The sequence below is a fragment of the Neolamprologus brichardi genome, chromosome 23, assembly GCF_056152115.1.
Source record: "Neolamprologus brichardi isolate AB-2024 chromosome 23, ASM5615211v1, whole genome shotgun sequence".
NCBI lineage: Eukaryota > Metazoa > Chordata > Actinopteri > Cichliformes > Cichlidae > Neolamprologus > Neolamprologus brichardi.
In genome coordinates, this window is record NC_142125.1 from 41,446,069 (window position 1) to 41,473,271 (window position 27,203).

Below are 27,203 nucleotides of genomic sequence, written 5' to 3' on the forward strand. Positions count from 1 at the left end.
TCGGTCGTTGTGTCCTTGGGCAAGACACTTCACCTGTTGCCTACTGGTGGTGGTCAGAGGGCCCGGTGGCGCCAGTGTCCAGCAGCCTCGCCTCTGTCAGTGCGCCCCAGGGTGGCTGTGGCTACAATGTAGCTGCCATCACCAGTGTGTGAATGTGTGCGTGAATGGGTGGATGACTGGATATGTAGAGCGCTTTGGGGTCCTTAGGGACTAGTAAAGCGCTGTATAAATACAGGCCATTTACCATCAGTGAGTAGTAGTATGGCTTCATAAGTAAATAGGAAGACCACAGAAAAGATTCAAGGGTATAGTGAAGGAGGGTTGGTGTAACAGAGGAGGATGCAAGGGATGGGGTGAGCTGGAGAAAGATGATCTGCTGTTGCAACTCCTAAAGTGGGCAGTGAAAGAAGAAGATTCCCAAGTGTGATACATTTATTGAGTTAAGATGGTCAGTTTAGTGTAACGACCAAAAAATCTACTCAACTGGAAATAAACCTGAAAACAACAATTCCTCAGAAGTAGACTATTTCCATTCTAAGATATTAAAATACAATATTCATTTCTAAAAAGGAAGAATGAATTGCTATCGAGGCTACAAGAGCTCCTAGAAATCGATGGAACCTAAAAAACAAACAAAAAACCCAACCCTAGGAAATACATTTTTTAATGACTTACAGTCCAACACCATTTAAATCTCAAAGATTATATTTATTATAACATAGCATACAAATCAACTCTTAATTCTCTAAATCGAACAAATTCTAAGGGGATGAAATGTCCACACTGTTTCTGTGGAATATTAGGTGAGTGGAAAATGAAACATCTCAATAAAAAGATTTTCCTGCCATGAATGAGCTGAGATCCCTGTCAGTGAATATGCAGCATGATCCACAGCTACAGAAAAAAGGTTTTTGTGAACAAAGAAGAATTCCATATACTTTCATTCATTGTTTCGTATGTAATTTAGCAGACGCCAAATGCAGTGTGCTTATTTTTCACCTGGGTGTAGATAGATAGGCACAAACATTAATTTAATTGGCTAAAAATCATCTTTATATACATTTACCTTCACTGAAATATGAAAAAACAATATATATGAAATGTTATCTTTTCCAAACAAAAGACATGGCAACAGAGACAAATCATAGTCAAAATCTCATAATGAAGACTGATAATAAAATTGATATTAATATTTATCATCCAAATTCTTTAATGATAAGTCACAGCAGAAAGCAATGCACTGCAATCTGTTAAAAGGAAGCGTTTTGGCAGGGTTTGTTACTTTGAGAGCTTAATATTATATCCCTTCCAATACAACTATCATCGTAATAATGAATATCAGTCCAAGGGCAACCAGGACTGTGGAAGTGATGTTAAGCTGGCGAGCAGTGGCCCCATAATGCCGTGCACCCTCCAAATCTCCAACCACCTTCCGGTCTCTGGCCTAAAAAGACAGAAACATATAGATTGTAAAAGTGTAGTTGGAGTTCATGGATATTAACTATGTGGTAAAATCAATATAATGTAGGTCATAGTAAGCAGACAGTGAAAAACTGATATATTTATTCATGCACACAAATGTACACACACAGACACAAACACTCAGAAGAATAACAGATGCTCAAAAAAACTGATTTAATTAACCTCACCTTGATAGAATAAATGAGAGCTGCAAGTCCAAGACAACAGGGGTTTGAGTAGGCAAAGCAGAGGAGAGACCAGATAAAATGGTCCTTTGGAGGCTCAGTGACGATGTTCACACTGGCGTGCTGAACCAATACAGAACCTCCAGGCTGTCCAGAGGGCCCATCATAGGGCCTCACCTGCATTGGAACATAAGCTGGAGGTTTCATTGCTCTCACTGGTCTGGCCTCAGCTGCAGTTTGGAGAGACGAAAGATGTTGAAAAGAGTTACTGACATTGATGATTTCATTTTTGAAGTCTTTGGGCAGTAAGGGAGTTAAAGCAGTTGTCTCTGTTAGAAACTGAACAGTAACAGCTGTGTCTTTGGGGTCCAGGCTTTTCCAAAAGGTTGTTGTGTCCTCACAACTGAATTTTTCTTAAATATTTGAATTATGAATTCACTGAATAAATTAGTAAATATAAATAAACAATGTAAATAATATGACTGTGAGTAAATGGTTTGGGACAAAGCACACAATTTTTTGAGGATTTTGTACTCACAGTTGGTGACACAAACTAAGTTAGCATGAAGTGACATCAAAAATCTGCTTACGCACAGTGATAAAATCTCTCTTCTGCTTTTTACATTTAACGGGTCTGACATGCTGGATGAAATATGCTGAGTGTCAGAGGGCTTGAGCACATAAACATCACCTACCGCCCCTCCCCCAATTCTGAAGCCTACATTTAACACAGAACAAATGCAGATGTTGTCTTCTGAAAACTGTACTAACCACCACAGCCACAAAATTCAATTTAAATTACAACCAAAGAGAAACATAAAGATTCTTATGTCACATCTTCAATATATGGCAGAGAAACTTCAAGAAAAAGTCTCGCACAAGATTCCTCCATTGTGCAACAGCCTCATTGTGAAAACAGACAGCATTGCTACACACACACAGCTACACAGACTCAAAAGGAAATGGAAATAAAAAAGTTTTCCTACTTTGAAGTTCATTGTGCTTCTCCTCAGACTCCACTAAGGCAACCCGAGCTTCGTTTCTACTATCACGAAACATGTCAGTCATTGCCCTCAGCTGTCTGTAATTATGTGAGCGTAACAGCGTGCTCAGCATACAGGAGTTGAAAGCAGACGTTGGTTTCGTTTCACATTTGTGTTGTGCTGTGTGGGTTCAGGAATTTGCGTCATTGGCATGATCAAACAGGATAAGGAAGGAGGTTCAACACAGCCTTTGTTACAGTGACAATCAGATACATTAGGTAAAACAAATATTGAACACTTTTCTAAGTAAATATATTTTGAAAGGTGGTATTGACATGAAATTCTCACCAGATGTAAGCAACAATCTATCCAGTAGATGTCCATAAATTATGTGTTCTAATGAGAAACAGTATAGCGAAGGAATTTTGAGCACATGAGGAAATGGAGATGCAAAAAAGGCAAGCAAAGTCATGACACTGGAGGTCAGGACACAGAGGAGTGAAAATAATTAAGAAGAACTTTGGTGCCTTGTGTCTTGCTTTTTGCTGCATAGCAAATTGTCCTTAACGTTCCAGCGAATAGGTTTATGTTACAAACCTATCACTTACCTTTGCCAAGCGCCTTAAATGATAAAAACTGTACTTGATAGTAGCCCTAATTTGAGTGTTCAATTTAAAATTACTGTCCATCTTAAAACCCAGGTTAGTAACAACAGGTTTAAAATACTCTGCCAGGGGTCCCAAATCAATAGTGGTCCGATAGGACCAAACAGTCACCTCAGTTTTGCTTGAATTACATCTTTAAAAAGTTTAGGGACATCCAAGATTTAATATCTTCTAGACATGCTAGAAGTGGTTTAATAGAGAGCGCATCTTTCTGCTTCAGAGGGAGATAGATCTGGCAGTCACCAGCATAACAGTGGAAGGATATTCCATGCCTTCTGAGGATGGTTCACAAGAGTTGTAAATATAATGAAAAAAGCAAAGGCCCTAAAATTGAGCCCTGCAGGACCCCTAATTAAAAAGCGGCAGAAAATGACTCAAATCCTAAAAAGTTAACACTGAAAGTTCTGTCAGAAAGATAAGACCTAAACCAATTCAAAGCAGTATCATAAATGCCTTGCAAGATGGTGTAAGCGGGACAGAAAATGTTGTAGTCTACAGTATCAAAAGCAGCTGTTAGGTCAAAGAGGACAAGAACAACATGATTACCAGAATTACAGGTATGAAAGATATCATTAAAAATCTATAAGAGTGGTGGCTTAGTGCTATGGAGGTTTTTAAAACCTGTTTGGGACACCTCTAAGATACCATTCTCATTTTTAAAAAACCCATCAATTGGCAATAAACTATTTTCTCTAAGATTTGGAGACAGGATCACTTGAAGAACCACTGGTGGCCGAACACATTTACATGATCTGTGCAACTTCGTTTATTATATTCATTGTTTTCATGAATGCCCAAATGGTCTGTTGCAATGAATTATGGGACGCCTTTTTCTCCTCCCTTTTTATAAAGGATGCTCCAGTGCTAATGGAAGCAACAAAGGAAGCACAGAAGCACCTTTCCTTAGCATTTGGATAATCGGAGCAGCTTTTATAATGACAGTTCCTAACTGAGAGACTAAGCAAAATGAACTATTAGAACACACCCCTATTTCTGAAATTAAACAATGGGTCTGAAGCTGTGTTTTTCTTTACAGAATTTGAGGCTTAATAACAAGTCAAAGAAGCAACTAACTTAATCTCGGTGTAAATGATAATAGTACGGTTCTCTGTGAGCATAATCAGATAGATTTGCAGTCACAGAACCTTAATTAAGATTAAAATCACAAATCCAATGACAAACAGGACGGTGGCAGCAATGTTAAGCTCACGGGCAGTGAGCCCATGACGTCGTGCAACCTCCAGATCTCCGGCCACCTTCCGGTCTCTGGCCTAGAAGGACAGAAACATATAGACTGTAATAGTGTAATCATCTTTATCCCAATGTAAATTTAAACTGAAAATGTTAAGCATAGACTAAGTTTAATTTTTTGGAAAAGTTACGCTTCCTGTTTTTAGTAAACACAAGCAATTATAATAATAATCCCAGTTGCCCGTTTTTTGTTTTTTTGTGCCCATATAGTTTCTTTGTTACTATTAGTGTAGGAAATAATGTAAACTGTATAACATATTTAAGATATTTCTTTCATCAAATCATTAATCTCTATTTTTATCTTTATTGTGCTGTGTACATTGTTGTGCTTCAGCCCAAACTGTTCTTATGACTCTTGCAATGGTCTTAGTTAGGACTGAGTTTTCCTTGGAAAGTATTAGAACACACTTTTCCACTGATTTAGTCAGTTTTTTGCACTCTCAGTTTTGGTGTTTGTTGTGTTCGATGCCATGATCATGTAGCTTGATTTATATGGTAAATCAATGTATATTAAGATATGGTAGGCAGGCAGGTATATATTTGCATACAAACACACTTCTCTGGCAGGGGCTCATCAATGTAGGATCTTACTTCCAGTATTGCATCTGCTGAGGGATTCCTTCTGGTAGTGTTTCTAGTTGCTCGTTCTTCAAAGAACACTATTAAGCATTAGTTATTCATCTGTTAAGCATTAGTTAGTGGTTACTTAATTATCTCTACAGCATCTACAAAGTATTTCTCATAATCAGTTAATAGTTTACAAGCACTGCTTTAAACACTTTATTCATGATGAATAAGCTAATGTATAACACTCCTTATTAATTATGTTTTCATGTTCTAAAACTCATTGATTAATCATTTATAAACACTACTCTGCATCAGTTACAAACCTGTCATTTCAGGATGTTCAATGGTATACAAAATCATTGGTAAAAGGTAAGTAGATGGTTAGCATATGTAACCCAGAGTAAAATCTGTTTTACTAGAATTTAGTAATTTCCTGCCATTGAACACATCACAAATACATGACTCCAACCACATGACTTTGCTCATCCGATTGGCTAATTGGCTGCTGCCGGTCCAAACAATTTGATTTTGATTTTTGATTTGACCGATAGTTGTTGAATAACAAATGTTGTGAAGCTATATAATATGTATATAGCAGTTGAAATGTTTTAGTTAAACCCTTATTGGTTAAATATACTGTTTGTTTATTTATTTATAAATTGTGTACACAGGAATAAGAATAACTTAATGTATTTAGCTTAACTGGCTGACATTTTTGTATTATTCTTGTGATTTCTTATTGGCCTTGTTTATTTAATGCAGCCCAGGTGAACCTTTTTGGGTATGGAAAAGGATGGCGAGCCAATGAAGTGGAGTTCAAGTTATTTTACGAAGGAATTAAGGAATTAAGAAGGCATCGGTGGGCAAGTGATGAAAACAGGGCGTTGTTGGAATGCTACTATGCAAGTAACCCCGGCGGAAGGGGTTACATGACATCATGACATCCTGGCTTTCTTGTATCCTTTTGCACTGAAAGTGTTAGACATTATGATTTTTCCTTGGTAAATACAGTAACTGTACATTTTCATTTAAAGCACTGAAAAGGTTCGTTTGGTGATATTTTTGAGCTGTTGGGCTTAATTGCCCAGTAACCAAATATCACCAAACACCATTTTTCTTTATCTTTCCATTTTCTAACTAATTTTGTAGTTTGTAACTTCGTGAGTTTATAATTAATGTGATAATATCAAATGGACATTTTAGCAGTGGACCATTAGTAGTGATGTGCGATACCACTGATTTCCTTTCCGATCTGATACATCTGATATAAGTAAAATTCAGGGTGGTATCGACAATACTGATCCAATACCAATACTCTGTATAAAAACTTAATGTTTCATTGTATTTCATAATGCAATTATATATTGTATTATGAAATTGTAGTAATAATATAAGGATATAGCTTAATAATGATTAAAGGACATCAGACTACTTGTTCATATTGCTTAATAATGCAGAATTATCATATAGAAATAAAAAAAAACTTGAAGTTGTGCGCTGTTTGAACACGTTGCCTGCCTGCAGCACTAAAGGACTCTGCGAGAGACGTCTGTCTCGCCCTAGCAGCACCTGTCCCTTTCTTCCTCTTCACTTCGCCTCAACATAAGCTCATCATATTCTGTGATATGATTTACTCTGAGGTGTTTGTGTTGCCACAACACCTCACTGTCTTGCCATATGTATCGCAAATCGCGTCTTGGCTGTTTGTGGAGGTAAAAAATTGCCACACATGACTCCGTTTCGGCTCAGCTACTGTTGTGAGTGCGCATGCCAGGGGCTGCGACACATTTATACAGCTGTATTTCGCATATGTCTATGTGTAATGGTTCTTTTTGATTTGGAAGGAAAAGTAAGCGCAGACAGAGTCCTAGGGAGTGTCCAAAAAGTGATTTATTAAACACACACGTATTACACAGTGCGGGAAGCCGGTCTTCCCCTTTCAGCCCCAATACAGAAAGCTTTATAGCCTTTATGACGTCAGAACAATTCCTGGACATCATCTTCTTCAGAACAACAACAACCCTTTCCCAGACTTGAAACCAGATGTTTCCCATCATCAGCGTCTGGGAACATAACAATTGTGTAAGACGAGTGTGCTGTTGTGTAAGATTGTTGGTCTCGGCCACCGAAAGTTCAGCGTCCTCATCTGACTTGCTGTGGACCCACCACTATGCTGGTGCTATGCATGATGAAGCATTGCATCTAGAATGTGTCATTCTACGTGCTCTGGCAAATATACTAAATGATAAATGATACATGATAATAAGGATGATAACCGGATAATGACAATGATAAGTGATGCAAACTAATGAAGTAATGATGAAATAATGATTGTGCATGTGAATAATAACATAGTGACAGAAAAATAACATTCCTTTACGTGACATATGAAAGGCGTAAGAGGAAGTAGTTGCAACACTTTAGGAGTTGCAACAGCAGATCATCTTTTTCCAGCTCACCCCATCCCTTGCATCCTCCTCTGTTACACCTACCCTCCTTCACTATACCGTTGAATCTTTTCTGTGGTCTTCCTATTTTCCTATGAAGTAGTGATGTCGTGAACGAAATGGCTCTTAGAGTCGGATCTTTGACGTGAACGACGCGAGCCGGCTCCTTATCACGAGCCGTGGGTTTTTTCCCTTTCTCTCACCCTCTCTCTCTCTCTCTCTCTCTCACACTTTTTTCCGCTTCACTCCGGACGCGAGCCTTGTGCTTTACCCTGGGCAGAGGGGGGAGGGGCAGTAGTTACACTCAGTATCACAGGAACAGAGCAGGAGAGAGAAAGAGAGCCAGGGACAACAACGTCACATTAGAAAGGTATAGTAATCATCCACAACTATTTTCAGTTGCAGATGATAAAGGATTCAGAAAGTTTATTCATGCAGGTCCATATGACAGAGAATATGCATGTTATTTTTGTTTTCACATTTTAATTTATATTTAATTGTGTTGTGGTTTGCAGTGTTTTGTGTTGTTTCACTTTAAATTTGTAAAAGGAAAAAGCTGAAAATTCAAATAGTTAAAAGTTGAAATGTGGTTTTTGTATTATATGATTTATTTATTACATTTTATGTGGAGTGAATAAATAAAAGTATATTTACGGTGGCCCCTACAGACAAAGCACATACAAACTTCAAATCTCTTACGAACCCTGAAGCACGTACAAACTCCGAAGCACGTAAAAACTCCGAAGCACGTAAAAACTCCGAAGCACATAAAAACTCAGAAGCACATAAAAACTCAAAACACGTACAAAAGACAACAGAAGTGCTCCAGGATGCTGGGCGCAGTGTTGAGCTTTTGTTACCTCATGGCTACACAAGCCAGCAAGTACCAACGACCGGATTTGGTGTGTGGTAGTAACAGGTAAATGACCATTGTTTTTAAATTATTTGAATATATATATGAGTGCCTGTGTATAAATACACAAACATGCTTTCAATTGTGTAATTTAAGTGATCTAGTAGCTCTGCTTTGGAAGTTCAGTTCATGCTATAAATGTGTTTTGGAGTTTGTACGTGTTTTGTCTCTAGGGGCCACCGCATATATTTATATATAAACATATATAAATAAAACCATTTTTTTACGTTAGTAATTCCTTTTGTGCATAATTTAATATTGTTGTTAATAATAAATTAATTAAAGCAACAAAACAACCTGAAGAGCCGGTTCGGAGCCGAAAGAGCCGGCTCTCTAAAAAGAGCCGGAAATCCCATCATTAAGAGCTACTTCTTCTTCTTCGGGGTTTAACGGCAGCTGGCATCCTTGTACATGCAGTGCTGCCATCTTCTGTTTCAGTCCGTTATTACACTCTTAAATCCTACTACTTATTCCTGCGTCTTTCGGGATCCTACAAAGCTTCAAACGACGCGTCAACTATTAAATCAGTCGTCAACGATTTTGATAGTCGACGTAATCGTGACTAGTCGACTAATCACAGCAGCCCTAATGCACATATTAAACAAACATGTAAGACTGCTTTCTTCCATTTGTGCAACATCTCTAAAATATCCTGTCTCATTTATTACTTTCATTCAAACTGTTACAGAGAACACGTGAAAATCAAAGATGTTGTCAGCAATGAGCTGCATGCAGTGTTACAGATGTGTACATGATCCACAAGTGTAAGATCAGGTCACATTTCACTGCATGTTATATCTGTATAACTATGCACGTGACACATATAGAATCTTGAAACTTGAAATTTACAAATGAATGCAGTGATCTGTGTGTAACTTTTGGCGGACTCACACATGCACACAATCCACACACACCTACAAAGCAATCTGACCACACATAGAACTATAATACAAACATGTACATCCAAACCCTGGATAAAGACTGATCACAGTTTATTACATTAAGCGTCACAAATCTGACCATTTCCTCTTTCAATAGCTTCTTGTGCTCACAATGTTTAAAACTACTTGTTACTTTCTGTTTCTTTGTTTTACGTGTGGTCCAATTTCTTGCCCCTTATTCAAGTCTCTTATGTGTTAATCACTCTTGTAATACAGATACAGTAGAGTGCCCACAAATAGTATGAAAACATGGTTGTTAAGGCAAATTGTTGAATGTTGTCATTGTGTTTCTTAAATTTGTAAAGTCTTAGTTCAAACTATAGGATCAAAGACATTGCTTTGATCCTGACCACCTCTCCAGCCACTCTGTGCTGGGGGAGGTTTTATTGTAGATACATCCTATCTGGAAGATCTGTTTCTTGTGTTGTAAGCTTCCTGCTTTTATGATCCTTTTGGTGAGCAGGAGGTCACACACACACACACACACACACACACACACACACACGTTCTTGCACATGCATAGACATGCATACACGTGCACACCCATACACACAGTGCCTTGTCTTCGTAACCAAGGGGGGTTCTAAGGTGGGAGGTGCTTGTGTTGTATTGTGTAAACTGTAACTGTCATGGGAATAAATAGCTGCGAGGAGAGCTGCTCTTTGAAGGATTTGGGTTAGAGACAGGTGAGGAGCATTATGCTCCACCGCCTGGTTCTGACCAAAGCTTCCCTTGTTAGCGAGTAAAAGACCGCTTGAGGATATTCTGTCTTGGTTTTCGTTCTTCACGAGGAGTACGTCTCTAGACTAGCGGAGCCTGTGGAAGCACAGACTCAACAATGGTTGTATTTTTCTCTTTAAATAACGGCTAGTCAAGTTAACGAAAAAATGTGAGATTAGTTTTTTCAAATTAGCGCACCAAATCGCTACCTTATCGGGGTGGAGGGGTTTGTATGTCCCAGGGATCCCAGGGTCTTTGTTGTTCGGATCTCCTATGGCAAATTGGTGCTGGGTGAGGGCCCAGACAAAGAGCAATTCAGAAGACCCCTACGAGTGTACAATCAAGGGAAGAGTTCACCCGGCCCAGATTGGGTTGCCAGGGTCCCCTTGAAGACAAACCCAGAGAAGGTTCCCGAGTGCAGGCGTCTGGTGGCCAGCCGTTAGTTCATTGGGACCCGACATTGGCCCACCCTCCTGCAGGGCCACCACCCGCAGGAGGCGCCGTAGGTGTCGCATGCAATGCGTGCTGGACGGCGGCCAGGAGAAGAGAGCCTAAGAGTCCCTAAGTTTTCTAAGAAAACTAATAACCAATTCCAATATTCTTCTCTCGTTTGTGTAACTGGATCATCTTTGTGTCCTTTATGTTTTACGTCACATTTATGCAGAAATATATATTTTTTTAATATCATAATAAAGTGGTCACAAAATGTCAAACACCCATAAATGAGTCAGCAGATCTCTTACATGGTCAGCTGGGGTCCATGACTGAAGAACATTGTTGCTGCAGGTTCATCACTGAAGCCTGGAGGTCTGTCTCTGGACGAGTCACTCCTCACAGACACACAGCTGGATGCTGGAGACTGTGACCTCTGACCTCTGCAAACACAAACATCAATAACTGATCAGTTCTCTCTGACAGCCATATGATCAGCTGATCCCTCTGTGATATTGTGTCTGCCTCATAACGCTGACAGGTCAGCCAATCATCAGCCAGTTTTTCTGTCTCTGAATGAACTCAGTTTGTTCTCAGCTCTTCTCTCTGATTCTGCTGCACTGACTTCACTTAAACTTACAGAGTTCAGATCTTAGCAAGAAAACAAGTCAATAAAAATCAAACTCAGATCAAACAGTTTGAACCAATCACAGATCAATGATTCTGTCATGGTTCTGTTGAAATGACTAATAAAGTTAGTAGTGTTCTTACATTGTTGCTGCAGGTCCATGACTGTAAGGTGGAGGTGTTTGTGTAACCCCGTCACTCCTCACAGACACACAGCTGGATGCTGCAGATGCTGCTCCGTCCTCTTCCAGCATCTTCTTGATGTCAGGGTGGAGTTAGTCTGAGAGGTAAACACACACACTCAGAGGTGCTGTTGTACTGGAAGCATCACACTGACGGCTTTCTAATGTTGGAGCTTTGGCCCTAAAGTCCAAACCAGTTATTTTAGAGGCTCAAAGTCTTTAAAAAACACCAAAACCATCACATTATTTAATAAGTACATGATCAGGTGGATGAAGGAACTCAGTGTGTTTGGGATCATCATCATGGTGAGGAGCCCACATGTTACGGCTCCTTTGGAGAGAAGCTGAGGATCACTGCAGGAAGTGAGCTCATGAAACCAAACTGCTGTTTGTGAGCAGGATGACTCTGTTATTGGACCTGCTCTGTGTTCTACATATGATCAATACTTCAAATATCTGTAAACATGTCATCTTATATTTGTTGCACTTGGTCACATCTGTCTTTAAAAATAGATTTTTAATGTCACAGAGAGTTCTTTTCTACCTTTATTGATTTATTTTGGAATAAATTAAATATAAAGGTGCCAAAAACTGCCTGCAGCTTCTGCTCTGTGACAGGAAACTACTGTCAGGCTCAAAATGACTTCAGATTATTCATCACAGAGTGTTTATAGATCTCAGGACACGTTACAGTTTTACTGTCGATGTTTTAGTTTAAAAGAATGACGTGATAAGGTCTTACTGTGAATCTGCGCGCTCATTGGCTAATACCCTGAGACTGACAGGTGGTTATCCAATCAGCGTGCGGCCTCACACGGACATAAAACTCTTAACTCTGGCTGATTGGGACCCACACCCAGTTCCACACCTTGGCTCAGGCGATTAGAGGAGAAACCTGATTTTACTCACAATCTGGAAGTTGTGTCCTCCCTATATTAAAGCTGCTAAACAGAATCTGCAAAACAAACTGGGTTGAAACATTTTGACCCTCTTTAACAACATTCCAACATAACATTATCATTGATCGGGGAGATTAAAATTAATGAGATATTTTTATGTGGTTCAGCCACAACTCTACTAAAACCTCAGTCAGTAATAGGTCGGCCAACTTTTGGACCGTCCAGTTGTCTGTATGACTGCCACAGTACGTACATCACATTTGCACACTATCAGAAAGAGCCAAACAGCCCTGGTGGAGTGAGGAGCTGTAAAGAGAAGCAGACGCTCTGTTTATATTCTAAACATGTTTTAAGCTTGTTTCAAAGATTCTGTACTGCAGCTTTAAATGTTTTCCAAAAGCACACATACACTTATCAGTGTTTCTCAAACTTTTTACAGTGTGGACCACCTGATAAAAATGTCAAGCTCTCCCAAGGACCACTATGAAAGCATGAAACTCATAAATCTAACAACACAAAATTAGTATCTGCAGTAAAGATGTTTTCATGCATTGTATACATTCTACCACAGGCAAAGTTGCCTCCATTTTTATATTCTTTTTTAATATTTTGTAATAATTTATTTGTAATAATTTATTCTGTTTCAGGAGTGTTTTTTATGTATCTGTATTATATTATACAAACACATTAAAAGTGAATCTCTGTCCAAAAAATGCACTCAGTTTACTTCTTACTCACTATGAGCATCATTCATTATTCTCCTCCAGTAATTAAGGTTAGGATATGTATTTTTTTATTCCAATCCATTCTTCTTTTGCAGCATTTAAATAACCTTTATCAGATTTGATGGTTTTGTTACAGACTTTTCAAAAAAGTGTTTTGCTTTTCTTTCACAAATGTGGGATTAAATTGTTAAAATGTACAAAACAGTGATGTCATGTTTTGTGACGAGGACCCAGGCACAGAGAGACTTGATGAATTTAAGAATCTTATGATTTAATGAAGAAATTTGCAGACTTGCACAGAGATGGTAAAATTATGATGACTGATAAAGGAGACGAAGACGACAGACGATGAGGACAGGGAGGATGCAGGGACCGACAGAGACGGGGAAGAAGTCTCATTGTGACGAGTAAAGTGTATCTTGGCTGGCTGGGCAGCTCTCTGGGTGCTCAGCACCCCCAAAGCTCTGATCCTAGAATCGCTCCTGCAAAAATTTAACATTTTCTGTAAATTCTGTGAATCTCGGGCAGCTCGACTTGCGTGAAGTGTTTCCAGCTGGGCGTCGTGTAGCTGGAGTCGAGTGTTTTAATTGAAACGATACATTTTTAGACAGAAGTTGTAACGGCGCCGTTTTCTTTGTGAGTATTTATTCCACGGCGTGCTGCGGGGAAAAGCCTGTTCTAACGTTTGAGTCTAAGCTTTATTTTTTGCTTCTCATCCGTAAACACTCTGCATCTTTCACGTGATTCAGTTTATTTTGAAAAGCCTCAGCATCTTGAGCTTTATTGTGAAAGGTTTATGTGGAAAATAAACAAGCGGACACGCGATGGTTTTACCGTCGTTGTTGCTAACGACAACGCATAAAAACAGGTGCTTGTCCGTCTGTAGTGTGGTTATATTAAATATAAGAGAAAGAGAACTTTAAGAAATGAATATAGCCGCTACAGTGACATCAAAACATGAACAAATGTTGCCGTAAAAAGTTTATTTTGCGACACCACGAAACAAACGATAGCGTAAAATGAAACGATAGATGTTTTTATATCATCATCCGATACATATCGTTATATCGAACAGCCCTAATCAATACAGTTTTCAAAAAATGCTTCTCTGTGCAGAATCGGTTTAAAAACATAAACAGCTGTTGATGCTGCTTGTCCGTGATTTGGACATCATATTTTCTTCTTTGGCTTGGAAGGAAGTTGGTTTGGAAACATATTTGGCGATGCTTCATCTTCTGCTTTGCAACTGTGTGGGATTTAAAAACCTGTCCATGATGCTGGCAGTGTCCAAGCATGTTGTTGTTTTTAAGTTCATATCCCCCCTGCAACGGCTCTGAAAACATGTGTTCTAACAGCAGCAGTACTGAGCTCAGTCTCAGAGAGATGCAGATGCAGTTTGCATGTAACTACACGCAGCCTTCCTCTTTCTCTCTCTCCCTCCTTCTTGTGGAGCAGGTCTCTCTCTCTCTCTCTCTCTCTGGTACACAACTGCACGCACACACGCGCACACACACAACAGAAGAAAGGAGAACTGGAAAGCCGAAGACTTGTTCGGACCGGACTGACTAGATTCCCAAGCGGTGACGTGGTGGATATTCATCATCATTTGCCCTCCTGTCCACCTTTGATAGTTTACACTCATTCTCTTGTGCCCTTATTTGCCTTTACACCACATAAAGGGGGGGGGGGGGGGGGGGGGGGGGGGGGGGGGGTTAATTTGATGCTACAAGTGCCTAAAGCAGGTGCCCGAGAGGATCACATATGGAGAATGATGTATGGCCACATCTGCGCATCTCGTTTAGTAGCAGCCTTGGATGAATAGACTGTTGTGTTGCTTTAAGAGGCCCCATAGGCAGATTAGCTCTTCTAGTCCAAGACAAAGCTCAGATTATAGAGGCAGTGCCATTTCACATCCTCTGAACACCCACAGTCCCGCACAACTCCTACAGATTAAGCTGTGATGAAGCTCCACGGTGATGATGATGATGCTCCCGTGCGCACACTCTCCAAAAGGTTTATCGACCCAAAGTGACCCACAGGAACATTTTATTACTAACAGTCATGGAGGTCATGCTGAGCAGGGAGGGGATGATACGGATCAATAGCACTGTAGTGTAACATGGGTAAAAAAAAGCCATGAGGGGAGATCAGGTAGAGAACATGAAGGTCCAGTCACACTAAATGATTCATTTTTACCAACAAGTGCTTTAAAGAGAGCTCCTGCTTGGCACAAACACCTGTGTGCCTTCAGAGACTCAACTTCCATCAAATATTTGTTTTTTAATGAAGGCACAAGTGCATAGGCAGCAGTCTGTGTTCAGAAAAACCCAAAACATTTGATTCAAATGTAGAACAAAAACACCACAGTGGGAGGGAAACAGAGAAACTGGCTTCTTTTTTCCACTATAACTGTGTTTACAGGCCGTTCCAGTCTTTATCTGTCTCACACACTCGACCAAATAACAAACACAAAATAAAAAAAGAACATCTCACATAAATAAATACAGAAATAATCCAAAAGTAGCTATATTAGTAGTGAAACAAACAAGAAAAGCATTTAAAAACCAAACGTGTAAAATCAGTCAGTGCGTGATTACATTGCTCCGCCCATCAAAAAGTGACCTGTGTGAATATCAGCATCTCATTTATAGGACTGATGAATGTTGGTTGGAACATTTGTAGTCCAATCATACTTCACAGACATCTTTAATCCTTCACTGAGTCAGGCTGTTGTTCTCACAAGCCTCAAACTCTCCACCATCATTCCTGTGCTGAAGTAGTCGTGTCCCTCCTGCATGAAGGACGACTGTCCGGTCCCACTCACCTCCATCATTATGAAGAGCTTTGAACACTTCGTCATGCATCAAATCAAAACTTCCCTCCAACCTGGATCCATGTCAGTCACATACCGCTCAAACCGCTCGACCGATGATGCCATTTCAACTGCCCTCTTATTCAGCCCTCACACATCTGGACACTCATACGTTAGAATGATGTTCACAGACTTCAGCGTTCAACACCATCTTTCCCCAGCAACTCATTCACAAACTGGATCTGCTGGGCATCAGCACCTCGCTGTGTAACTGGCTGCTGGATGTCCTGAGAGGAAGACGGCAGACAGGTCGGCAGCAACACCTCCAGCACAAGAACACTGAACACAGGCTCCCCAAGGATGTGTGTCGAGCCCCTTCTCTTCACTCTGCCTCTCATTTCTTATCATTTTCAGTGTTTTAAAAGGTGAAGTGTTCAAAAGAACAACAGCACCTGATCTCTGCTGAGCTGTTAAAGAGCTCTTCTTTTAGGATGTGATGATAAGACAGCACACAAACTTACAATTACATGATAATAACACATTTGTAATACACAACATTTGGCTTGTAATTGGTGACATCTGTAACACCACATTTGTGATTGAGACCTTTTGAGGTCAACATGGTGACTGAGGACAACGGGTCCTGCAGAGTCAGTAGTTTCTATTCAGCTGTTTTGTTTTTCATGTCTTCTCCTCCATCATCAGTTATCAGGAGAGCAGACAGTCAAAGTGCAAGAATTCAAAGAAACACAGAGATTCTCCTTACAGAGCAGACACAGCACAGATGTTTCCTTCATCGTCCTTCTCACTCATTTCAGCTTCTTTTCATTTCTGTCACTGACACCAAGTAAAGCCGCCCTCTTCCTCTGAGCACCAGCTTTTCTATTATTACAAAGAAGAAGAAACCATTAAAACACCAAAGCACAAACACACTGTGGAGCCTTTTTTGTTTTCTTAACACACTTTGACAGAAACTGAAAGCACAAAGCTGCTCCACAAACACAGGATTAAGAAAAGAAGAAGATTTCTGTCAGGAAGCATATCTGGAATAATATTCAGGCCCAATCTGACACACAGACCATAATAATAAAAGTGGAGAATGATCAGAATCATTTCAGAACTTTCAAATAAATCAAGATTCAGTTTTGGCAGCAGAGCACAGGGATGCACATGAGACTGAAAATCAAGTCTTCTGTATCTTTGTAAGTCCTGTGACTGTCTGGCAGTCGGTGACCTTCACCTCTGATGAAAAACTGAAATGAGATCTTTTCTCAGCTGATTTTAAAAAAGAAATGTGAGTAATGATCCAATCAATCATTGTTATTGTTGGCCAATACTGTGAAGACCAAACTAGGATTCACGTAAACACTGAGATTCAAAGTATAATTCAATGATTATTGTCATACAGGCTAAATGACAGATAGTATTTTTCTATTTTGTATCGTATGTTATTCTGTTTATCTGATTCTATTGTTTCCCCTTGAAATCTCCTCCAGTTTGCGCTGATCCAGGACGTCACAGGTCTTGGATTCAGTTGTGGAGACGATGGTCTGGTAGCGAACACAGATCTTCTCCACGCCCTCCACCTGAAACACACCTGAGCTCAGTTTGAATCCGTCTCATTTCTGGAAAATAGACTTTTGACACGATTAATAAATAATAAAAGGAGGAAATACATTTATACAAAATCATTACAAATGTCCATTCATCACTGTAGCTTTGCATCGACTTTAATTCGACCATTTTATTATTATAAATGTCTTATTCTAATTATTATTGTGCATTGATGAATATCTGATGGAGTCACTTGTTTCTAATCTGACAATCATCCACCTTCATGTTTGTCAGTTTGTCTCTGACGCTGTGGAAGCTTCACTGATACACACACAGACACACACACACACACACACACACACACACACACACACACACACACACACACACACACAGTGTTGATGTTGTACTTGCACATAAACCTCTACATTGGACTCTGATGTGTCGCGCCATACCTGCCACCTACTGGTCAGCCAGTGTAAGTGCACAAAACATTTCTTCAAACCAAGATGGAAAAATACATGTTTAAAAAAATGAAGTTCAAAAATCTTTTTTCATCCCTAAAGATGAATAAAAATACTAAAGAATAAATCCTGATTGATGTCGTCATAATTCCTGCATGAAAGGGTTAAAAACTATTCTACAAACAAACAAACACGTGAATATTTTGGAACATTTCAACTTTAAAGAGCAGAAAGAGAAAGAACAGAAAGTTATATTGTGTAAAAGTGGTTTTGTCCTGAAGTCTCAGAGTGGAGACTAAACTGTTCCAGGTCTGAGGAGCTTCTGTCCACAGACGTCAGATCATGTTTGATAAACTGAGTTTAAAGTGAAACCTGTAAATGCTGACGCTACAGGAGATCCAGCTGAGAGGACGCGTCTACCTGTTGAAGGTCACCGTGCGGCTCTTCCAGAGCTCCAGCTCGGCCGACGGCCCGACGTCGTCGGCCTCTTTCCTCATCTGCTCGCTCTCCGTCAGCACCTGCTTGATTTGATTGGTCCACAGGGTCGACACCTCCTCCAGACGCTCCACCAGCTCACTGTTATTGGCTGAGAGCGAAACACACGAGTTCCTCTAAACACACGTGAACACGGACTCATTATTTCAAAGAAGCCATCGTCTCAGGTCAGATGCTTCCTTCAGCTTCCACAGATAAACTGGTTTGATTTAGCTGAGAGTTGATTTTTAAAGCTTTAAATGATGTTTCCTGTATTTCCAACAGTCTTATTGTTTGTGTGAGATGTGAACAGCTTGAGCTTCATACCTGCTGCTCTGTAGTCTGCAGGGCTGCTCAGCTGGCTGATGGCGTCAGGAAGCTCCACGTGCTGCAGCTGCAACTTTCTCTCCATGTTCAGTCGGGCTGAGCTCAGATTACTGACAAACTGATCCACCGAGGACAGGAAGGACCGGACGTGTGGACACGAGGCGCCGTCCTGCACAGAGCCCCACGACTGGGCACAGGGTCAAAGGTCAGCAATAACAACAAAGGTTAATGTGTTTCCTGTTTCACTTTTTACCTTATTCACAGCCAAAAGCATCAGGAGGAGCACTGCACACAAATCAGACTTTTCATGGATCATTATGTAACAGCTGCTCTACAGTCAAAGCCCACAAAGAGAAACCAGCAGGTACAGATAAGCCCAAGGTGTGGCCTCCAGTAACACTGTGAGGAACCTTGGAGTCATGTTTGACCAGGACATGTCCTTCAACGCACAGATTAAACACATATGTAAGACTGCTTTCTTCCATTTGTGCAACATCTCTAAAGTTAGAAATATCCTGTCTCAGAGTGACGCTGAAAAACTAGTTCCTGCATTTATTACTTCCAGGCTGGACGACTGTAATTCATTATTATCAGGAAGTCCTAAAAACTCCCTGAAAAGCCTTCAGTTGATCCAAAATGCTGCAGCAAGAGTCCTGACAGGGACTAGAAACAGCAGATTTCTCCTACACTGGCTTCTCTTCACAGGATTGACCCCTCATGGCTGCCCCTCCTTGCCCCTTTCTTTGCTTTCAGTCTCTTCCTGTTTAAAGAGAGTTCTTCCTTCCCACCATCAACAAAGTCTTCATATATGGCGTCATGTGATCACTGGAAGCTTAAAACATCTCCCTTTTTGTGCTCAGTGAAAGCCTGAATGGATGGAGGTGTTTTACCTGCTGCGACCTGAGAGCAGGTAACATGATGTGACTTTCCAGACTGTTCAGGACGCCGCCGCTGCAGTCCAACACGCCAAAGTTCACTTCCTGGAAACATCAGGTTGCACGAGAAGATCAGAATGATTGGCTGCATCCATGTCACAGTCAACCAATGAGGTCTGTGCAGTTTGTTAAATTTGCAGGTGAGGAGGTGACCCAGACCAGTTACTGACCTGCTGCACGTTAGCGGTGGTTATGGCCTTCTCAGTGGTTCTCAGGAAGAACAGACATTTCCCCAGTAAAGGCTGGAAATACAGAACGTGATGGAGTTCAGATTCCTTTAACGTGACGCAGACAGAGCACTTCCTCTGCACTCTGTCACCAAAGTTCACCATGCAAAGGAAAACCTTTCATGGGCTTTAAAGACGGGGTGGTTGGAGAGCTCTGCAGGCTGCTCGTTACCAGTGATGGGAGTAACGGCGCTACTTTTTTCAGCAAAGAGTAATCTAATTACTATTCCTATCGTTACAACGCCGTTACAGTTACTAACAAGAAAATGTGGGGCGGTGCGTTACTATGTTTCAACAAACAGACGGTTGAAGCTGTGTTCAGCTTCCAGCAGCTTATATCAGCTGCAGGAAGTAGCTGTAAGTAATCTGGGCGCTGCAGCTTTAAGCAGCTGTGCTCCCGCAGACAGACCATCACTTTTTGGCACAACAGCTGGAGCTCAGGGGGCAAAACAATCGCATGAGTGCTGCTGTTTGACTGAGGAAGAATAAAGGAGTCGTGGTAAGACAATCACATGACCACTTACAGACAAAGCAACAAGGTGATATATACCAGTTTATAAACTGTGTTGATAGGCCAGTAAAACCAGAGTCATGATAAACAATATATACGCGTGTTTGTTCCTCAATAGTTTCATGTTTCCTGTCTAAGGACAGCAGCGAGCACTCTCTGCTTATGAGCTGCTGTCAGACCTGCAGGTATCAGGCTGTGATCTTCTCCTTTATACTGGACACTAATTATTATTTTGCAGTGGCTCAAATCATTTGTGTGGCGTCTTATTGAAGAACAGCTGATTGTTCTGGAAATAGTTTAATGGTTTTTTAAAAAAAAGGGTAAAAGGTAAATGGCTGCAAATAACTTTGTTTGCAAAACTTGTGTGTATAATTTTCAAATTTATATTTACATTTAAAGTTATGAAAATGATTCGTTAAACATGTTCGTGGTTGTTACAGTAAAAAATATAACTTTTTTGTTTTCTGTCCGATTTTAGATCAATTGTGTTAATACAGTTTGTCAAAATGAAAACATAACTGCAGATTCAGACACGTGAGGTTGTGCTGAAAAGAATGAGACCAAACAAGGCAAAGTAAATAATTTTTAAAGGTAAATGTAGAGGAAACATCAAAAGTTGTCACGGCTGGGGCAGCAGTCGTGTGGTGGAATGAATGAGGACCCGAGATGCAGACGGCGGTGGAGATGCGAGTGGAGATTTATTTACAGTGAAAATAACAAAGGTGAGGGAAGAAGCGAACATCAAGCTAAACTGGGAAAAACTAACAGACAAAGCAGAAAACATGAGGGCAGCAGGGAAACACAGAGATGACACGAAGAAGGCAGAGAGACGTGGAGACACACCGATGGACACGGAGACACACAGAGTCATGCAGACGACGCCACAAGCAACACAGGCAGACACACACTATAAATACACACGAGGTAATGAGGGGATGACACACAGGAGGGGAGCACAGCTGAACCACAAGACGAGACACAAACCTTCAAAGTAAAACAGGAAACACACAGACTGTTTTACAACACAAGGACACGAACAGAGCACAGAGGACAGACACAGGCAGGGCTGAGAAAACACGGAAGCAATAAACATAAGAACCAAACCCTAAGAACTAAAACAAAATCAGAATAAACACCAAACACAAGATGAAACCAAAAGGAAACACAAAACGCTGCGACCCAGGACCCTGACAAAAGGAGTTCACAATGGCCGATTATACCCTGGAGCCCAGAGGGTATTTTTAAAGTAACACAATAGTTACTTTTCCTAGTAATTAATTACATCTAGAAACTTGTCACTCAGTTACTAAGTTACTTTTTTGAAGAAGTAATTAGTAACTATAATTAATTACTTAATCAATTTTGAATGACTGTTTGAAAGTAACTTGCCCAACACTGGATATGAGCGAGTTTCCCAGCTGATGCAAACTGGAAAGCTTCTCCTGTTTGAAGTGGATCTATTCAGCTTTTATTTCCTGATCATTTTAAGCATCAACAAAGTTTCTAAAAACAAGCAACAGTTTGTCATCATTCATAAACTCTGACGTCACAGGAGTGTTTTTATTCCTGTCCCATGTTTGAACGTTTCTGCATATCAGAGCTGCCAACACGGCACCGACTCAGGCTGGAACTGACTTTAAATCCTTCATCATTCATGATCCTGTTAAAACTACATCCAGGGGAAATGTTATTAGCATGTAGCCTTTAGCTCATGTTCGGATTGCTGCTCCTCCATGTTTGTAGTCCTTTTTTCTGTGAATAAGTGTTTGTGGAGCTTTGAGCTCCTCAGACTTCGGCCTCTCAACCTCCTGATGTTCAGCCTGCAGCTGTCAGTCATCCAGTGTTTGCTCAAAGACTTTAATCACCTCGTTAACCAAACAAAGCAGCACAGTTTGATCCATGGAAACACAAACACGCTCAGGCTCATCATCTCTGAACAGGACAATGATGAATCGTAGGCTCGGGATTGTTTGGAGCTTAAAGAGAAATCAGATACATCAGAACACAAAAACCCCGAGAGGTGGATCAATGTGACGTCACACAGCTCTGAGTCCTCGAGTCTGATCCAGGCTCGTGCTTTCAGACACGTTTCTGTGTAACCCTCAGCTCAGGTGTGTTCAGGACATTTGCTTGGAAGAAGCCGTCTGTGGATAAATCCTGCTCTCCACCTCAGCTGTCAGGTTTATCCAGAGAACGGCCGTCCTGACTTCCAGCAGCCCCACAGTCCTCGTTTCTAATAAACTGGCATCACTGAAATGAACTGTCTGCCTCGCTGTTCAATAATCTGCTCTTTGCCAATTTCCCAGCAGAACCTTCCACTCATATCAGCATTTTTCTGTGATTCTCACATGAACTAAACATAAAAAGCTGAAGCCAACCTCAGAGTTCCCCGTAGTGAGGAAGAGTTTCCTCTGAGCCACAGCTGAGTTTGATGCGTCCACAAAGGAAGACTGACGGGAGGACAGACTCTGGGAGAAAGGCAGATATTAAAAGATATGAATACAAAGTACGGTGCAACAAACAGCAGATTATGAAGAGCGGTTAGACCTTCATGTGTCAGTCATTGAAATGTGATCAAAGTTACCTGTTTGACATCCTGATAGAAGAAAATCAGCTTCTTGGATCCGTTTGCAGCAAAGAATTCATGGATCAGACTGAACTGGAAGAATCAGACATTAATGACTCAAAGGTTCAACTCTGAGGAAGGATCACGTCTCTGAACTTACTCTGTCATCAGAGACCATGGCGTCTTCCACCGCCGCCTCCTCCAGGCTGCCGGCGTCTGCCAGCCTGCTCATCAGGTATTTATGTCGGGCATCCAGAGCTGCCCGCCGTTCCTCCTTCACGGCTCTCGCCTGTTTGGCTACTTCTCTCCTCGCCTCATTGGACAGCAGCATCGTCCTTTTACCAGACACCTGGAGAAACATCAGCTCAGTCTACAGACGCAGAGACCAGTGAGAGCTTGGCCCAAACATCTGCAGGTTTCTGAGGACCACGTTTGACCCTGACTGGAGGCATCGATTCTGAGTGTGACTGCCTAAACTGAGCTACTGTCCCCCCTCCACTGAGACGTTCTCCTGTGATGTGTCATGGGGGGAAGTGCTCCTCACGCTTGGACTCGTGAGAAGTTCAGTCAGTTTATTCAAACTTTAAAAAGACGCATTTTCAGTCTCTGGATTTCAGCAGAAACAAATGTGAACACAGCACTTTTTGATTGAGTATAAAAGGATGAAAGAGTCAGTGATTAGTAACATTGTTGCTGACTGATGCTGTTGTAGAGCTGTCTTTGGATCCTCACGTTCCTGGAAGCCTTCCCTGGATTGCTCATATATCATTAACTTGTTTGTGTTCAGTAGAATCAGGTGTTGTGGATGCAGGTCGTAGCTGTGTGAGGCCTGTACAGTCAGCGCTGTGTGAGCGCTGTGTAACGTTAGCTTAGACTTCTTTCTGTTGTTATCATCCTTCAGGTTAATGTTGTTTTCATTATGCATCACAGGAAGTGTGGGTGGCTGTTAGCCTCACAGCTCATGGAGAGTTGCTGCTGCTCTGCCTCCTTTTTGATGTTTCTGCTCTTTGTGGCTTTGTGTTACTTTGTGTCGTGTCTGAAACAAAGTGAGTCCATGTTACTAACTGTAGTCGGCTCTCTGTCTCATGCACAGCTGACTGTTGTCTGAATGAAAGTATTTTTATACTTTGTGTAATCTGTTGGGTCTTTGAGCCCTTTTTAAACAGCATATGAGCCATATGTATGTGTGTATATGAAAGGTTGTTTGTAAGACATAAAATTGTTGCTTATTCTAGAGCTGTTGCTGTGCCTGATTGGTCGACTCGCTCTAAACTGAAGGTTGACTTGATTATTTTGGTTTTTTACATTTTGTCAATAAACCAACTTCTTTATGATTTGAACGGCGTCTCTGACGTGTCACAGGCCTGTCAGCTTTCTTGGTGATTGGTATAGTTTTGAGCTTCATGCTCTGGCTGTTGTTGGGTTTTCCTCTTTCATATTAAAGCTTTTGTCCTACATTTGGCTCTAAAGTCTAATTCTAATCCCAGCACTGTGTCTGGGTGTGTGATGGTTGTTTTCCCTGCTCTTTCTCATGAAACAGTCACAACATTCTCAGTCCAACTTTCACTCTTTGCTGCGTTTGCTGCAGCTGCAGTGAACATGGTGCCGTTTGCCTTTAAGAAAGTTGTGCACAAAGGCTTTTTCTCTAGCAGACAGCTGTGTGGCTAAAAGTCAGATCACCTCCTCCCATCATTTTTTACCACCTCAGTCACACTGGACTGAAACAAGAGTGAAACTAGGAAGAATCAGAGTTTGTCCAGTGACTGCACTGATTTTCTTCATATTCACAAACTGATTCTAAGTAGTTGCATCAGCCAGCTAATCACCCGGACACTGAGCGTCCAACACGCTCCCTGAAGGGAAACGATTACATCCTCCAAACAATCACAATCTGTCTCTGAATGACTGGAATTATTCTCTGATTTGTGAATAACTGGAATTTATCAATGCAGACACGTTGCCAACATGATGAAGTCAGTCTGAGTCGCATCTCTTTGGCTAACTTAACTCAAGTGGTTGCCGACTATTCTGGTTATATTCCCATATAACAGCAGGGTTGCTGAGCACCTCTGTCACTCTGCACTTATGTTCCCAGTTCTCTTTTGTGGAGGAATTTTCCAGGAATTCCTGGGACCAGCTTTCCATGAGAGACCCGATCAGGAGCGACTGTCCTGGACACTCCCAGCATCACAGGGACTCACAAACCCGTCTACCACAGTGAGAAGACTGATGGTCACAGGCCCACATGTAGCTTTAGATCACACGTGTGCACTTCCTGTGGTCACTGCTGTAACTCTAGACTCACCGAGGGGCCAGTGGTTGGTGAGGCAGCAGCAGCTGAAGTCATGTGACTAATGGCTCTCAGGTTCTGTCCTCCTATTCGCCGGTGTCCTTCACCTGTCACACCTGGTCAAGAAAGAGTGAGAATGTTCAGAGCTTTAATGGAAAAGAATATTATTACATATAAAAGGCCTCTAACAAGTATTGTAGTGTTCATCAGGATGAAGTCCATCATGAACACTTCAGAGTGGTTCAGACAGTCGGTGGTTTCATCCACAGAGCCTCCAGTCTGCATATCAAAGTATCCTGAGGAATGACAGTGAACCCCGAGTTCCCCTCATTACATTCATGTGTGTGACTGTGAGGAAAAGGTGATCGTATGAACGTGTGTGAGCGAGTGAATGAGGCTTGTATCAGAGTGGAGATAATGTCAGTGGCACAAGCTGGACGCTGCAGGTGTCACATGTGAATCTGTGCATCAGTGTCTGCACCTTTGTGGAGGTGAAGCTCAGGAGGTTTGGATTTGTTCAAAGCTCTGTCTGCTCCATCTTTCTTTCCCTCAGGCATCTCCAGATCAGGAAGGAGGTCCTGTTCTCCTTCTCCCTCCTGGATTTCTGGATCCAGGGAAGGATCAAAGTCTCTCAGCCCAGCATCAGAGCTTCTGGCTGGGGGAGGACTGGAAGTTTCAGCTGGAGGCTGAGAGCCTGGATCTGCCATCTGAGTCACAATTCAAATATTCTCAGTAATCTCAAAAACCAACAGAAAGGTGCCATTTTCATGACCAGTGGCTTATCCAGCAGTTTGATTCATGTCAGCAGCATTTAGTTTGTAACTGCTGACTCACCTCTGGCTGTATCCTGCTCTCAGGGTCACAGTGGACACTGTACCTTTGACCGAAGCTGCAAAGACAGTCAGCAGGGGTCTGGATGCATTCAGCACCACGTCCTTGTTGGGCAGACACCTTCAGTGACAGGACAGTTTATTATGCTGCTAACGTTAATAAGTCTGTTCACCTGTAGAGCTCATTTAAACACATCAGCTGTAGAACATCATGTGTCATGGCGTGTCCAAATTCACAGGCTGCATCCTCCTGAGGACCCGGCCTTCAAGGTCTACGTGGGCCGGGTCCTCCAAAGGTCGGGTAGGCGGGAAGTGAGCGGCTGTGACGGTCTGGCCTTCAGAGCCGCGTCACCGCTGTCTCGGTGGAGTTTAATAAACTCAGCCGTCTGCTCCTTGCTATCTAAAATATAACAGGACACTGGAGTAAACTCTCGACCGTCTCACACTTCTGTTTAATCACTTTTCTGTTTGACGTTTATTCAGCTGTGTGAAAACTGTAACTTCAGCCAAACCAAACAAACAACACTGAAAAAAGCCAAACGATAACATGTTTACGTTATCTAAGTGACTTATATATCATGTTTAAACCTGAATAGCCAAAGGCCGTGGGGGTCCAAAAACGATGTGCCGGGAGTCCGCTGTTCTCGCCGGCTCTAATGACCCTCGACCTCCCGGTTAGCTATCAAGACGGTGGGTAACAGACGTCTCCAAAAACGTCAGAGCACTTTTGCAAATATGTGATATCTTGACAAACCGAGCAGATATTTGAAGTTTACACTCCTACATTCTCAAACAGGAACCCCAGCAGAGATGGATGGCTGGCGCGGCTCTCCGGAGCCCCCAGTCAGAGCAGATGCAGGGCCAGCAGGTGTGGAGACCCCTGGCTGAGGCAGCTGAAGCTGTGGGTGGCAGTCAGCCAGCTCAGGATGCCTTTTGGGCTGCAGCAGCATAAAATCCTCAGCAGGCTGGGTAAGCTTGCGTGAGCTCTCTGTGGAGGCTGTTGCAGCTGAGATGGCTCACCCGAGCGGTGCAAACTTAGTTACCTTCAAGGCTCCAGAGTCAGCTGAGGTCAGCAGCTCAGCCTCTGGGGAGGCCCTGGGGAGGTTACAATCCCTGGAACAGCCAGGTCTCTACAACCAGAAACAGTCTTTGCATGTGCAGCTTCAGAACCAGACTTGAAGTTCCAGTTAGTGTCCGATGTCCCAGAAACACTCA

At 41.7% G+C, this 27,203-nt stretch overlaps 2 protein-coding genes across 2 annotated transcripts; both read right to left on the reverse strand.

The window, feature by feature from the left end:
* Positions 1–687: 687 nt before the first annotated feature.
* LOC148096481 (interferon-induced transmembrane protein 1-like) lies at positions 688–2,818 on the reverse strand. The gene is made up of 3 exons (XM_087836118.1): positions 2,633–2,818; positions 1,650–1,876; positions 688–1,444 (listed from the first exon to the last, which is right to left on the reverse strand). Exons 1-3 carry the CDS (start codon positions 2,760–2,762, stop codon positions 1,298–1,300), a joined length of 504 nt encoding a protein of 167 aa, XP_087692244.1. The 5' UTR covers positions 2,763–2,818; the 3' UTR covers positions 688–1,297.
* Positions 2,819–18,213: 15,395 nt separating this feature from the next.
* Positions 18,214–25,865, reverse strand: LOC148096482 (dynein axonemal heavy chain 5-like). Its single transcript, XM_087835631.1, has 9 exons — positions 25,640–25,865; positions 25,174–25,274; positions 23,029–23,217; positions 22,887–22,961; positions 22,681–22,770; positions 19,735–19,806; positions 19,520–19,609; positions 18,630–18,816; positions 18,214–18,414 (listed from the first exon to the last, which is right to left on the reverse strand). Exons 1-9 carry the CDS (start codon positions 25,863–25,865, stop codon positions 18,245–18,247), a joined length of 1,200 nt encoding a protein of 399 aa, XP_087691757.1. The 3' UTR covers positions 18,214–18,244.
* Positions 25,866–27,203: the final 1,338 nt, after the last annotated feature.

Coding starts and splice junctions, on each gene's coding strand:
- LOC148096481 (XM_087836118.1), bottom strand. CDS start 2,762: ATGCTGAGCACGCTGTTACGCTCACATAATTACAGACAGCTGAGGGCA. Junction 1,877..2,632: donor GAAGCACAATGAACTTCAAA/GTAGGAAAACTT, acceptor TCCAAACTGCAG/CTGAGGCCAGACCAGTGAGA. Junction 1,445..1,649: donor CTCTCATTTATTCTATCAAG/GTGAGGTTAATT, acceptor CTGTCTTTTTAG/GCCAGAGACCGGAAGGTGGT.
- LOC148096482 (XM_087835631.1), bottom strand. CDS start 25,865: ATGGCAGATCCAGGCTCTCAGCCTCCAGCTGAAACTTCCAGTCCTCCC. Junction 25,275..25,639: donor TGAGCTTCACCTCCACAAAG/GTGCAGACACTG, acceptor TTTCTTGACCAG/GTGTGACAGGTGAAGGACAC. Junction 22,771..22,886: donor TCTATCAGGATGTCAAACAG/GTAACTTTGATC, acceptor CCTTTCTCCCAG/AGTCTGTCCTCCCGTCAGTC.